This window comes from Zosterops lateralis (genome assembly GCF_965231275.1).
Source record: "Zosterops lateralis genome assembly, chromosome: Z".
NCBI classification, from domain to species: Eukaryota; Metazoa; Chordata; class Aves; order Passeriformes; family Zosteropidae; genus Zosterops; species Zosterops lateralis.
In genome coordinates, this window is record NC_139800.1 from 26,303,101 (window position 1) to 26,317,375 (window position 14,275).

General features: G+C 36.3%; 1 protein-coding gene across 7 annotated transcripts in view; it reads right to left on the bottom strand.

Annotated features, from left to right (window-relative positions):
- Positions 1-14,275, bottom strand: part of RIT2 (Ras like without CAAX 2) — a 182,728-nt gene that overhangs the window by 98,668 nt on the left and 69,785 nt on the right. For all 7 annotated transcript variants that reach the window (XM_083883558.1, XM_083883560.1, XM_083883559.1 and 4 more), the window contains one exon: positions 5,888-5,961. In XM_083883558.1, the coding sequence (XP_083739684.1) occupies positions 5,888-5,961 (74 nt within the window). The remainder of the gene's footprint in view (positions 1-5,887; positions 5,962-14,275) is intronic.

Genomic DNA, 14,275 nt, shown 5'->3' on the forward strand with positions numbered 1-14,275 from the left:
GATGAAGTTTACTCATATGGAATGTGTTAATATATGTGTTGTTAAAATGTATACCAGGAAAAAATCAACCAACCAACCAAAACCACCTCAAAGCCAAATTAAATAAAATAATAAAAAATCCCACCCCAACAACAGCAACGAAACCAAGAACCCACAAGGAAATGCTACAAATAATGGTAGTATTGGAAAGAAGAAAAAAAAAAGATTTTGCTACTTTTAAAAAAAAATTGTAATGATATATTTTCTTCTATGTTCTTATTTTATTAAAAAGACAAAGACATCATAAAACTTTCAGCAGCATCACTGGTTTTGGAACATACCTGGTTTTGGAAGTTATCAGTTAGCGAAAGATGAAGAACAGTGAAAGAGGAAGCATTTCAAAAGTATTTCAAGTGAAAAAAGAAAAAAAAGACTTTTCTGAAAGAGAAAAGAAAACACTGGAAAATTTTGCACCACCTGCAGTTTGGAACCACTACCACTGACTTTGCTGAAGAGGAATGGTAGCAAACGGCAGGAAATAGGTATTGTCAGACTCAATAAATGCAGATTTTCACCCTAAATGCTTGTTCCCTGCAACATTTTATTGCACCTGTTTGACAGGAAGATAAATGTAGGCCTAGAAATACAAACTGATCCACCCTTAATTGCATTGCGATTCAGTCATGGACAGGGATGAGAAAGGAAGTTGGGAATCTTGGCTGCCAGTTGCCTGTTCTTCATTTAGTAATATACTTCTTTTTATCAGCATATGCCAAGATCTTTTCCTGCTGAAGTCAAGGAATATTTTGCCAATGATCTGAAGGAAATTAGTGTCAGGTCTGCAATTTCATCAGTGATTTGCTGCAACTATTTTTTCTGCTCTGTATCTATGCCAAATAAGTGTTTCTCCACAATCTGTCCATTGGCAAATAAAATGGCTAGGTCAAGGGAGAGATTTTTGCTCTTCCCAGAAGTAAAGAACAACTTATCTTGAGATCCCAGGAAATTTTCAGTGTTATGATTTGACTTTCTAAGTATGTTTTCAACAGCCTGTGGAACAATATACAAAGGAAATCAAACTAATGCTCTTCTCACCTAACACACTGTGTTAATAGTTTCTACTTACTTCAATATTGCTATGCTTTAAAAATAAAACGGATTTCTTTTATGCACTACAGTACCTACCAGAAAGTGCAATAAAATTGTTTTCCCCTTATAAGAACATGCTTTAAAGGCCCATTAAGACATAATTACTGCCAAAAAGGCATTTTACATTTCCTTGAGATAAGCTGCACTGGTGTACTTTGAGATTTCACTTCCATTGATTCCGGATTAGAGCAGCATGTTTAGATAATAAGCAGAAGGGTCTCAGATAACAGCCTGAGTGAATCATCGGACTATAGCGTTTAGTCTGAGAAAGTGTGTTTATCTGAAGGGCTCTTGGGATTAATATGGCTCCTCTTCAAAGCTTGAAGCAGGGGGTAAGAATCATAGTCCTGCAGGTTGGCAGGATAAACATGTCCTGTGATTTGCTAGCAATTTGAGAGATGGATTTCAGTACAGAGAGCACTGTTGCTGTCAGGTTGAAAAGTGTCTGCCTGGAAATGAATTCATGGGCACACAACTCCAGACAAAGGAAAATCTCCCTGAAATGGCATGCCATCACATTTTAGGGCCAATTTTTCAAGTCTCTGACTCACACCTGGGAAATATACTGGTGCACTAAGTTTATCATAAAAAGCTCACGTTTTAGAAAACAAAAATTGGTGCAATAATCTCAGAATGTACTGTCTCTCTGACAGGTACAGAAACCCATTTTTCCACTTGCCTGCCTGCTTTATATCTGAAAACAATTTTTGCCGCTTTTACATATCAGATCAGATTGTTTTTCAGTGAAAGGAGCTCTGCTGCTCTTTTAGTGTTCGGCGTGAGGTCTACACAGAGAGACTGGGTAATGTGTCATATAAGGGAAAGCTGTGGCAAGAATAAAAGCTCCTGTGTCAGTCAACAGTTTATAAATACAGCAGGAGAGATAACTGCTGTGTGTGCTCCATGAGGAGCATGCTTCTGGGCTCCAGAAGTAGCAACATATTTTTGAGCTGGAAGAGAGGGTGAGAAAGTGTAAATGAGTGAACAGAAGGTTTCTGTAACTCTGTGTGGAGGCTTTTTGTGTCAGGCTGGAGCAATTGGGGGTTGTCACTCTCCGAGAATAATTGTGAGGGGAACTGAATGCAAAATAAAGCACGTGAGGGCTGATGTCCTTTTGTTTGCACCTGCAAGTTTCCTGGAAATCAAAGAGTTTGTGTCAATTTGGATTAAATGTATGTAAAATCAGATTATTTTTATGGCACATTGGTTAAGAGAAGGGAAATCTCAGAATTACCTCCACCAAACATCTCTTCCAAACTCAATGGACGTGGGTGAATTTCAAGAGAAAGTTACTCGAAAAATGTTCCTTACGGGTGAACAAGGAAATTCAAGCTATCTTTATGGATACTAATTTGCATTGCAGATTTCCATGAAGTTTGTCCTATATACTCCATATGCCATACTGTAGCTAGCGTTGGGAGTTAAAAGCTAAAAAAATAAACTTCCTCATTTTTATAGGTATGATCTCAATCTCACATTTAATGTGTTTGGCTTTATTTGCTTATTTTTATTTTTATTTTTTGTTGTTGTTTTTGGTTTTGTTTGGGGCTTTTTTGTTTGTTTTGGTTTGTTTTGGTTTGGTTTTGGTTTTTTTTGTTTGTTTGTTTGTTTTTTGTTTTTTTTTGTTTTGTTTTGTTTTGGTTTTTTTTTTGTTTTAATTGAAATGTAGATGGAAAAGAAAAATTTTGGGTTGAGAATAATACTTCTAGTTATAGAGCAAAAGGCATCATAGATAGCTAACCAAAGGAATGACTGACAGTATTTTCTAGACTCAGTTGTGCCACTGAAAAAATACCAGCATAATTTTTTTGTTAATTTCCTTGCAGCACACATTTACACACATTTAGAGGCTTCTTTTTTTGGTAGGAATAGATCAGGGTAGGTCTGTTTATGACAATCCAGCTACCAGGAGCTACATCAATAACTGTTCCTGAAACTCTCTGAAGTAAACATATTTTCTCTGAAGCTGATTGGGTTGGGCAAACACAGGCTGCCCGTCTGGCAGGTGTAGAGGGTGGTGAAAAGCAGGTGCAGTGGGTTCAGTGAAGCATAACTGTTGCATCAGCCCTTACATTCTTTAAGAAAATGCCTCTTGTGTTTTCAGTGGAAAAACAGCATTGGAAGAGCACAAAAGGGCACTTGATGGTGTATAAAAAATTTGTATCCAGTGTCCATCAGTTTACTTCCTGAGATGAGGAGTTGGTCTATGTTATAGTGTCTATGTATATGTATAAAAAAAATCAGTAACCAGATGAGCAAGTTTATTAATGTTTCTGGTTTTCATATTGTTTGAAGTCTAGGTTTGTTTTTCTTCTTAGCTCAGAAAGTTGATAACATAAATGCATTTTTGAAGCACCATTTATGTTTTAAGGTCTTCAAACTGCATCTACCAGTTAAAGTATTGAAGATTTTTATGCAGGGTCAGGTATGAAATAACATGTGGATTTTTAAGTCTGGATTTGACAATTAAAACTGTGTTAATGATTAGTAGTTAATTTGGTCAGAGTTGAAATACTTAACTAGTCCATAGATACAGAAGGAAAAGGAGAAACATATTTGTTGAAACATATCCCCCAGCACAACAAAAAAATAGATGAAATTCAGTCTGTTTCTCTATTGACTCCTTGTGTTTCCCAAATAAGGATTAATTACAATTTTAGCTCCTTGATCTCCTGAAGTGATTAAAGTCATTATTCAAAGTTGATGATGAAGTATTTATGACTGTGAGGACACCCAGACAAATGAGTTTTCCACTGCCTGATTTAGAAGCTGTAACACCATCTCCAATTTGACATAAAACCTAGGGGAATAAAAACAACTAGGTACCATCCAGGAACACATCAGCAGCATCACAAATGGGTGCTTTGGATTTTTACCGCGAGTCATCAAAGTCAGAGCAGAATTTGTGTGAGCTTCTGTGAGGGCGCCATTAAGTCCTCTGTGAAGAAAGAGCCTATTTCAGCTGCTGAGTTCAATGGGAGTTGGATTAGGTCTTGATTTATTCTGGAGCTGTGTAGTGCAGATAGAGAGGCAACAAATTCAAAGACATCTGCAAAGACAAGCAGCTAAATCCAGGACACTTAGAACGGACGCTCCAGAAAAACTGTGGGGATACAAAATGGGAAGAGCTTCCTATTTATGCTGGGAACAGGTTTCAGTGGTGATAATCTACACTGGAACAACAGAGAAATTTTAAAAAGATTTGCTCATATCAGACCAACTCGATTTATTCATTTCAACGGAAGTAAAACAGCTATGCCCCAGGCTGTAGAATAGCCTGGGATGATAAATCTGCTGAGTGTGATGCTTCTGCCACAGGCCTCTACTTTCTACAAAGAGGAATGGAGGAGGGAAAAGAGGTTGAACATGAGAAAAAATTTATTTTCTGAAAGGATTATCATGCCCTGGCCCAGGATGTCTGGGCAGTGGTGGGGTCACAGTCCCCTGAGTGATTTAAAAAATGTGCAGCTGTGGCACTTGGAGACATGGTTTAGTGGTGGGCTTGGAAGTCTTGGGTTTTTCTTACCTTGCAACTGTTTTGACAAAATTCATAACCTTGGCAATTGTATCCTTCTCCCACAAATTAAGAATGAGGGTTAGTTCTAGCCTTTTCACATGATCAAAAATTTTAAAAATCATTAAAAACTTGCATATGCGAAAATTATTGACAATAGCTGAACTTTCTTTAAATTTCTGGCAGCAGACTGCATTTCCCACCATTTGCAGTGACCAGCTTAGGTGTATTCAGTCATCTGGGAAGCTGAGAGCAAGGTTAGCAGGTTTTTGCTTCCCAAATATTTGTTTATTTAAGTACATTTAAGTTCCTTCTTGGTTGTCTTGTTCCTGCATGAGGTGCACAGATACTAAGGAAACTTGAGAGACTACAAAAGCCTTCGAACAGACCCTGAGGCACACCTGAGGAAAAGATCAGCAAGTGGCAGAACTCTGATTAAACAGTAAAAATATCTTGAGGTGAAAAGAAATTAACTGAATCAGGTAGAAGAAATTATTGTATTCAACTCTCTTTTCTTCATTCCTCTATATGAAGCTTAATTCCCTGGTTGATGTTCACACAGCAGACACACTGTCTTAGAAATGGGAGAATCAGGGGATTTTTTGGATTTGAAGAAACTTTAAATTTCATCTCATTTCAATCCCCTTGCCATGGGCAGGGACAAATTCCACTATCCCAGGTTGTTCTAAGCCCCATCCAATATGACCTTGGACACTTTCAGGGATTGTATAGCCACAGCTTCTCTGGAAAACCTGTATATGTAACACTGTGTGTTACTTTTGGCATTAAGATCATTCCTTATGGTTGAACACTTTATGTTCAGATATAAAGTTGGGAGAAGACAAAATGTAACAAAATACTTAGTCTACAAGTAAACCAGAAAACTCCTGTAATCTACATAGAAAAGGAAGAATGAGAAAGATGTAAGACAATCAACACAGCATTTATTAATTTCATTATTGTGATAGATGTTCCTGTACACAAGAGAAAAAGAAACAAACATCTTTTTTATCTATTGTTCATTTCAGCCTGTCTGTCTCCTCTGATGAGATTTGGAAGTTATACTGTTCTACACTGCAGCACTCCTTTAATCTTCCCCTTTGTTAATTCATCTATGTTATTCTGCAACTGCTTCCTTTATGTTTGAATAGGGAACCTTGTTTTCAGCACTGTGACCCATTTCTCTGAGGTTAAAATCTTTGCGTTTATCTCTGATTGAATGACTCACATTGGAAAATTACTCACCTGTCCAGCAGTGTCTAGAATGTCCAAATAAGCTGGTTCATCATCAATTCGGACTTGAGTTTTATAGGCATCCTCTGAAAAACACAGTGCAGTTTGCTTAAGCATATGAGTGGCTCAGAGAAAATTAAACAGCCTTGCTAGTTTGGAGTAGGCTTTTTCAAAAGCTCTCCAATCTCACCTAACGTTGCTTTATTTCAAAAGTCCCTTTTTGAAATCCTATCATCACTACTAAGTATTAGCAAAAGAGAGTTGCTTCTATCACATTACTTCAAAATACAAGAATTAAATTTTCCTTTCTTTAAAAGGAAATTAAGTTTTCCTTTTTTTCAATTTCTTTAAACGCAGACCCCAGGTGTTACTTAGGTCAGAAAGGATCAAGGTGCTGTGCTGGTGCTGGGCAATAGAGTGTTTTTTTACTTACCATGATGACACATTCAAAGAGATTTTCTTTTAGTTTTAAGTTTTAAGTTTTAAGTTTTCTTTTAGTTTTAAGATTGTCTAAATTATTGGATGCCCTGTGGCCAAGCAGAGTCCTGGCTCAGGTATGTCAGAGCAATTATTTAAACTTCTTTATCTCCAGAAAGGCTGAGTATAAACTTTTAAAAAATAAATTCTGTAATCTGTGTACTCACACTCAGATGCAGGTAGAGGGGAAGAAATTCTGCTTTGTGTACCCATCTCTTAACTCATGATTTTGTCAACTAAATTTAGAAGAATTAAAACAAAGAAAAGGTGAACTACTATTTGCATAAGTGGTTTACCTCACATTTCAATTTTATTCTGCTCTCAACATTTGTATTTCCTTCATAAGATTAAAAGGCACAGAGATACTGGCCTGTGTTTATACTTGAAATAGTCTTGGAAATTATCTGTGCTCTTTAATTGAAAAATCATGCAGAGCAGCCTGAGTGGCTTTTATGACTGACACTGTGCTCTGGAAGTGCACTGAGGCATGAAGACAAGAAAAGTACCTGAGAAATGTTTTTAACCATCATGAACCTGTGTCTGGGCCTGTCCTGAGAATCCGTGCTAGCACAGACCCTCAGCAACAGACTCTCAATCACTATTGAAATAATACCGAGATTATAATATGGGATTATATGGCAGGTAGTTGGATTTCTTGGGAGATTCCAGTTTGTGCCATAATATATATGTTGCATTGTACAACGCTTCATAGAAGCATGGAAAAATCTGCTGTCAGCAAAATAAAAAAATGAAAACATTTGGATACAAGTCTGTATAGCCTCAACTCAGACCCCTCCTGTCCAGCCAGAGGATTGCTGTCTTTTATGACATAATCACAAACAGCATTTTCCCTGTATTTTGGGCCTCAATTCAGCAAATAGGCACATGACTTTCTTTAAACAAATACCTAATGCCATTGGTATTAAGATGGCCTGGAGGCTTAATTAATTGTATGATATTTTACCTTGCTGAGCAAACCAGAGCACTCCAACCACCATATGTTTTAGTTAATAGATCTTTTTTGGGGATTGCTGAATAAAAAAACCTGTGGGGCAAAAAGGGACCATATAAAATGATTTGGACTACTTGCAGTTTAAGTAATTTATTATTGCATGACAATGCAACCTACCAGCAGTAGATTTTTTCTTTTTATTTTTTTTCTTCTTTTTTCTTAACCAAAAATTAAAAGCAAAATATTAAAATATGTAAAATAGTAAAATATTTAAAGTCAAGCATGGTATTTCCTTCATATGAATTCCATTGATATTATCAAGTACTAATAATGTACTTCCATGCAGGTGGGTGTCCATTTGGATTACATTACTCCATATGTAATTAGCATGACTTCCATAAATTTAGCTTGTATTCTTGGCTCTGCAGCTGGATTCTCTAAAGGCAGTGGTCCTACTTCCCTTTTCACTTAGACCAATCTTTATATAGAACTTTTAAAACAGTCAACATGGAGAAAAATTTTCCTACTTACATTTTATTTGGATAAAAATGAAGCTAGATAAATCCTCTTTTCTTTGCTTTTTTTTTTTTTTTTTCTTTTCCCATGGAAAGGATTTACAGACTCAGTTCGTTATAACTAAAAGGCCCACTAGCCTCTGAATATAAGCTGCAGCTTTCAGTAAGTGAATGTAAGATATCTGCCCTACAGTGCTACTCCGAAAGTATCCTGATATAATGTCACTGGCATCAGTAAAGTTTCAACAGTTAAAAGCTGGCTCCAGCTGTTATCTTCTTAATATTTTTACTTTGCAGAAATAATACTGAATGCATGAAGACATTTAGTCATTTTCATTTATTTTGCTTTCCCTGACTTCTGACGTCAAAACATTTCACAAAGGAGTGTTAGAATCACTGTCCCCTTTTCATTCTTGATATAAGCTGATGTCTTGTGTTGGTGGTAGAGAAACATGCTTTGTTATGCTTTGTACATGAATCTAAATGTTTTTTCTAGGCAAATGCTTTTCACATGTAATATTTGCTTTTGCCCAAAGAAATGTAGAGATGAAACAGGAAGGAGATATGAATTTCCTTTGTAACACTCTCTTTGCCTATGTGCAAAAAGCAGGATAGTACAGATAATAAACAGAAGCCTAAAAATGTCCTCAGTTGCAGTGTGATAAGCAGGAGTATTTTCAACCTGCATGTACATGGAAGATAGGTGGGAGTCTTAACTCCTAATTTTCTTCAGGCACACATTTAAGAGGAAGTCCTAAAGAGCAGACTTGCCAAAGAAATCACTGTCTTGAGCCAACACACCTTCATACTAGAGAACAAATCATAGCACCCACTCATGATCTACCACCTTCTTAATGCTCAAACACAGTCACTCTTTTGAGAGGTGCTGCCTTTCCATTTACCTGAGGATTCACTGATCTCCTGGGCATATCATTCCTTCCAATGCAGGCAGAAGCAAGATGCATTGAATTGAAAATAGAAAAAAATTTAAAAAATGAAATTGAAAAAATTGAAACCCATGTTTCCCATATCGCGTCATAAATACCAAGAGGAAGAGCTGTACCACTTAGTTCCAGTCTTCAATTAATACTTTTAAACTGGGATTTCATCTCAGAAAGTAATGTGAATAGAGGTTTGATTCTCTTTTCTACCTTGTACATGGGCAACCATCTTTATTTTATTCAAATTATGAGGCAGAGACATTAACATGGGAAGAAACCACTTCCTGGAGGTCAAGAGTTGGGAAATCTGTATCTTGGAGCCATTTTTTTGTTTGATTGGTGGCTATGAGATTCAGCAGAAATCCTGCTGTTTTTACACATTTCCCAGAGGATTTCAGAAAGGACTACTGAGCGGTTGGTTGTTTTAGTCCAGGCAGCATGATACAATTTATGGTCATGGTAAGGGAAGAGAAGTTCTGAGACTTTGATGTAAAGCACAGGAGCAAGCTGCTCACATGTGGACACAGAAGAACAGAAGTGAAAATGTTCCTCTGAAACTGCTTCTAAAAGTATATGAAATAAAGCAGGAAAATCTTCATCAGGAACACTAATAAACTCACACTCTAACATCCTCCCTTTTAAAATTTATCTGGATTAAAAATGGGGTCTGGTGTATTTACACTACTCAGAATGTTTGAGTACACTACATTTACTTTCACCTAATTAATTTATAATATGAATATAAGGCTCTCTTTAAAGATTAATTGGAGGCTGCTAAACACATGTATCTATGCTTTACACCCTTTAGATCCAAGGAGTAGTATTCAAGGCCAAAATCCAGCTGCTGTTTCAGAAAAGCATTAAAAGAACATATAAAATATATATGAATGCTAATCAGACATCAGACAATAAATCAGCTATAACTAAATTGTTCATATTAAGCTCAGGATCAGTCTTTTTCTGTGAGGTTAATTGTAAAGTCTCAGCTGTTGGCTTGCATAAAATTCTTCAGAAGAATAGGTTATTGCATGTACAAACCTGTGGATGGAGTTTACTGATAATTCTGTGTCAAATACTGACTGCAAGAATGAATTTTTTTTTCAGGTACGAAAAAGAAAACAAAACTCCCACATCCTTGTTGTCAGAATAATGCATGGATATATGAGCGTACAGCTAAAGATAATTTTTTTTTCCTACATACAATGTTGATTTTTTTTAGAATCTTATTTCCTACAAAGATTAAAAATAAAAATGAAAATAGGTATAAAATTCTTCTCAGACTATGATATCATATGACTTCAATGGATGCTGACTGTTTAATGTATTGCAGGGTGGGGCAAAAGAAGTAGAAATCCAACTGTTTTCAGAATGGTATCTATATTTTTTTTTCCTTCTTTATTGAATATATAAATTAAACCAAGAAACCAAGTTCCTGGGAGGTTTGGGGCTTTTTTCAACTTCTCTTTTTTCATTTTTTAATTGCACCTTTGTTTGAAAAGCAAAGCAAAAAAAAAAAAATTCTTTACATTTTATCTTATCTGGATTTTTGTTTGTTTGTTTTCTTTTTTTAATGTGTGTGTAAAATTAATGCATGATCTTTTTTCAGATTTCCATTTTTGTAGGACATAATTCTGGACACAGAAATACAGTAATACAGTGGAATTCATAAAAATTATATTCATTAAAAATATATCAAAGTAAATTTTCAGTTATGAACAGGTATCTGCTTCAAGACCAAGAGATTTGAATGGTGTTCAGTTTGAAGGGGAGTTGTAATGGGCTTTTCGTCTGCATTAGAGATGTGTTCCAGTCCCTGAAATATAGGTCAGATGTTTCTTTCTTCCATTTATTAATTCTGCCTCTATGCCTTCTAAATACAGTCTCTCTTCTTCTCTGTCTTGTACAATACCAATTGCAGTTAAAAATTATCAGATTCACATATATAGGTGAGCCAACAGATATTTTATTTGACTGAAGAGATGTTGAGCGAGAGAAAGAATCCAAGCTCAGTCAGCCACACCTGGAATTCCGCCTCTTGTTCTCCCTGTGTGCCAAAGCAACAACAGGAGACACAGCTCTTGGTGCGCATAGATTATCTGCAAAAAATGCATTTTAATTTAGCAATGCTGCTGAATGTAGGATGGTCATGTGTCTTTGGCTGTATGGGTGCTGTTTCTATTTACAGCAAGGAATTTTTAAATTAAAAGACTGGATGAACAGAGACATAAACCACTGTACCAAACACTACACATAAAGTCCTCCTCTTTGAGATAAGGATATGCATGTCACAGGAATTACCCATCAAAATATATTGCTATTAAAACCTCCCTTAGCATATAATTATTTTCTTGGACTATGAGTGTTTTAAAATTTGGGTGAGCATTGCTATCAGCATTTTGCAGACAAGGACACCAAGTCACAGATGTTGCCTTCCTATAAGCTCTGCACACATGATAAGCAATGAGTGGTTTAGAGGAGCAGGACTGACAGATTTGATTGCCCTTTATTTTGCAAATACTCATGTAGATAGCAGTATCCTTTAAAATAATGCAAGTAGGGATATTAGTACTAGGCTATTAGCTAGGATATTTAAATATTCCAGTTCCAGCTCTGTTACATCATTATACATGGTGTGATCTTGAGGATGTCCTGTGCAGGTCCAGGACTGGGACTTGTGCCAGCTTGATCCTTGTGGGTCCCTTCCAATTCACCTTATTCTCTGATTCTATGATTCTAACTGCAATTAGGAGTACTTCATGCTTTTCTTCACAGGGTTGCTGTTGTTTGTTTCTCAGCATTGGGCTGTATGTGCCATTTGTCATTTGTTTAGCTTTGTCATGTCTTTGTCAGATCCTTCAGGTTTTGGGCTGTATGTGCCATTTGTCATTTGTTTAGCTTTGTCATGTCTTTGTCAGATCCTTCAGGTTTCATGTTAACAGCACACGTTGCCTGTTACCACCCTACAAAAGTGATGGTAACAGACAAAACTATTCCAGCCAGAAGAATCTTGATGATGGTTTGCAAAAGAGAGAGAGAAAAAAAAAAATACTTCTGCCTTTCTAAATCCACAGCTAGAAACACTTCCTTCAGTAATCACATTTTAACACATTGGCTATTTCTATGAAAGCGACATAGGTAAGTAACGCAGCATTTAATGTAGATATTACATCTCTGCTATGCCTATAAAAATCCTATAGTGTAGGCCTTGAGAACACTAAAATAATCTGAGAAAAAATAAAGCATTATTCATGTTAAGTACTTATCATAAAAGGAATTAATTGATGTATTCATTATACATTCAGTTACATGATAATAAATACAGAAATCTCTGTCTGTTTCCATTTTAGCATTCAAATTGCCATAAACATATTTACAGATAATATACTGAACTTTGGCCACATATGTCTTCAGAAAATATTCTGTAATGTTTTCAAATGGCTTTCCTAAATTCAAATACTTATCACTGTTGTAGATTCCATCTCTCCCTAGTTTCAATTGAAAACGTTTCCTTTACTTAGTCTTTGTTCAGTGTTATGACATGCTTTTAACTAACAGCTGAGTTCTGTAATAGAGGTTTTTGTTCCTTCAATAGCACATAAATATTATCCCTGAGTTCTCAATGACACAGGTTCCCCAGAGAAACTGTGGCTGCCCCATCCCTGGGAGTGTTCAAGGCCAGGTTGGATGGGGCTTGGAGAAACCTGGTGCAGTTGAACATGTCCCTACGCATGGCAGTGGAGTTGGACATGAATGGTGTTTGAAGTCACTTCCAGTTAAAATTATTTTGTGATTCTATATTTCATAAGATAATTCATAATTTCAAGGAGTAAAGATGCAATTAAAACAAAAAACAAACAAGATAGTAATTATTCTATTATCTATGTTTGAAAACAAATGAGCAGAACAATTTTTAGTTGATTTTGTCCTCCTAATATAAGAACTGATAATATCTTCAATGGAAAGCTGAAGCACAACTAGATTATATCCAGATCCTAAAACAAATCTCTGCATTTAATCCTAATCAATGAAAAGTTGTGTGTAAATGCTTAGAGAGGGGGCACAGTGCACAGAATCAGAATCACAGAATTGTTTGCATTGGCAGAGACCTAAAAGAATCTCATTTCAACTCCCCTACCATGGGAAGGTACACCTTCCACTGGACTAAAGTTGCTCAAAGCCCCGCCCAACCTTGAACATTTCCAGAGATGGGGAGTTTAAAATCCCTCTGGGCAACCTGTTGAACATCCAGAATTGTAGCAGAATAAAAACTTCAATTTAGGCCCAGTAAGTCCCACGCAGTCTGACTATTCATAATTAGTAGTTTTTTAGCAGCCACCTTCATCATACTCTTGTCTGACTCTGTTACCTCAGGCTTTGGCTGCATCTGTTTCCAATAATTCACCTTAAAGATTCCTCAGCCTAATGAGCATTTCTGTTCAGCTCTCACCTCACCACAATGCTCCTCTCCTAATGCCATTATGTATCTGTCTTAAAACAGCTGCTCTCAAATTAACTTTCTTCCTGTTGTTGGGCTGCCTAATGTTTCAGAACTGTGCTCTGGAGGGCAGGACTGATAACACTGAGCTGCTGAAGCAGCCTGATGGATTTTCAGTTTGGGTAAATACATGCCAGCTTTCTTGGTGACCTTAAATGCACCCAGTGCCTTTGAAATAGGGAAATGGGGGCATGTTCCATCTTTATTTATTTAATTATTTTTTAAGTTTTACCTATAGATGTGTTCAGGAACCTCTTCTTGAATGTCAGCTTGCTGTTTCGTTACTGTGGTGCCCTTTCATTCTTTGCTGAAAAGCACTGGAAGCAAAATCTCACTTAGTCTATGTATGGTAAGTACAAAAAAAGAAAAAAAAAAACAAACCAAAAACCATATAATCTGTGCTCTAAAATGCTTTGTGTGATCATATATCTGAGGGAATTGAACTTTGAGCCAGTTAAATTTAGTTTCTCTTCTCCCTTTGGGTTCTCATGATCATGAAATTTATTAACAAAGCAGTTGGAAAAGGAGGCAATGGCCTGCACAGCTTTCAAGAAGAACTAAAATTAAGAATGATTGTTTTGAACAGTTTTGCATAGGAGAGATTTTCTTTTATATGGAGTAATCAAAAAGTGTACAAAACACAGTGTACAACAGGAAATTCAAGGTAAGACACCTATTTTGAGACAAAAGAGGTAAAAGTATAAAACCTCTGTAGCCAGCAAGGCAAACTCATTGCTATCTTGTCTGGTCCTGCAGCACCCTGCACCCAGTCAGATCTCTGCATAAGGCCCCAAAGTTTGTAAATTACAGCAGGATATGTGAGCATAACAGTATATGTGAGTTTACCCACTCCTGGAAAATATTAGGGCCATTAGCAGATTGAAAATTAAGCACAAAAAAGATGAATCCAATTACCTCCTTCTACAGAGACATTGGGTATTTTTATAATATTATATCAAATATTAATTTTTTACTGTTTGCCACATTTTATTTTCTAGTTGCAGATAAGTGTTTCCCCCC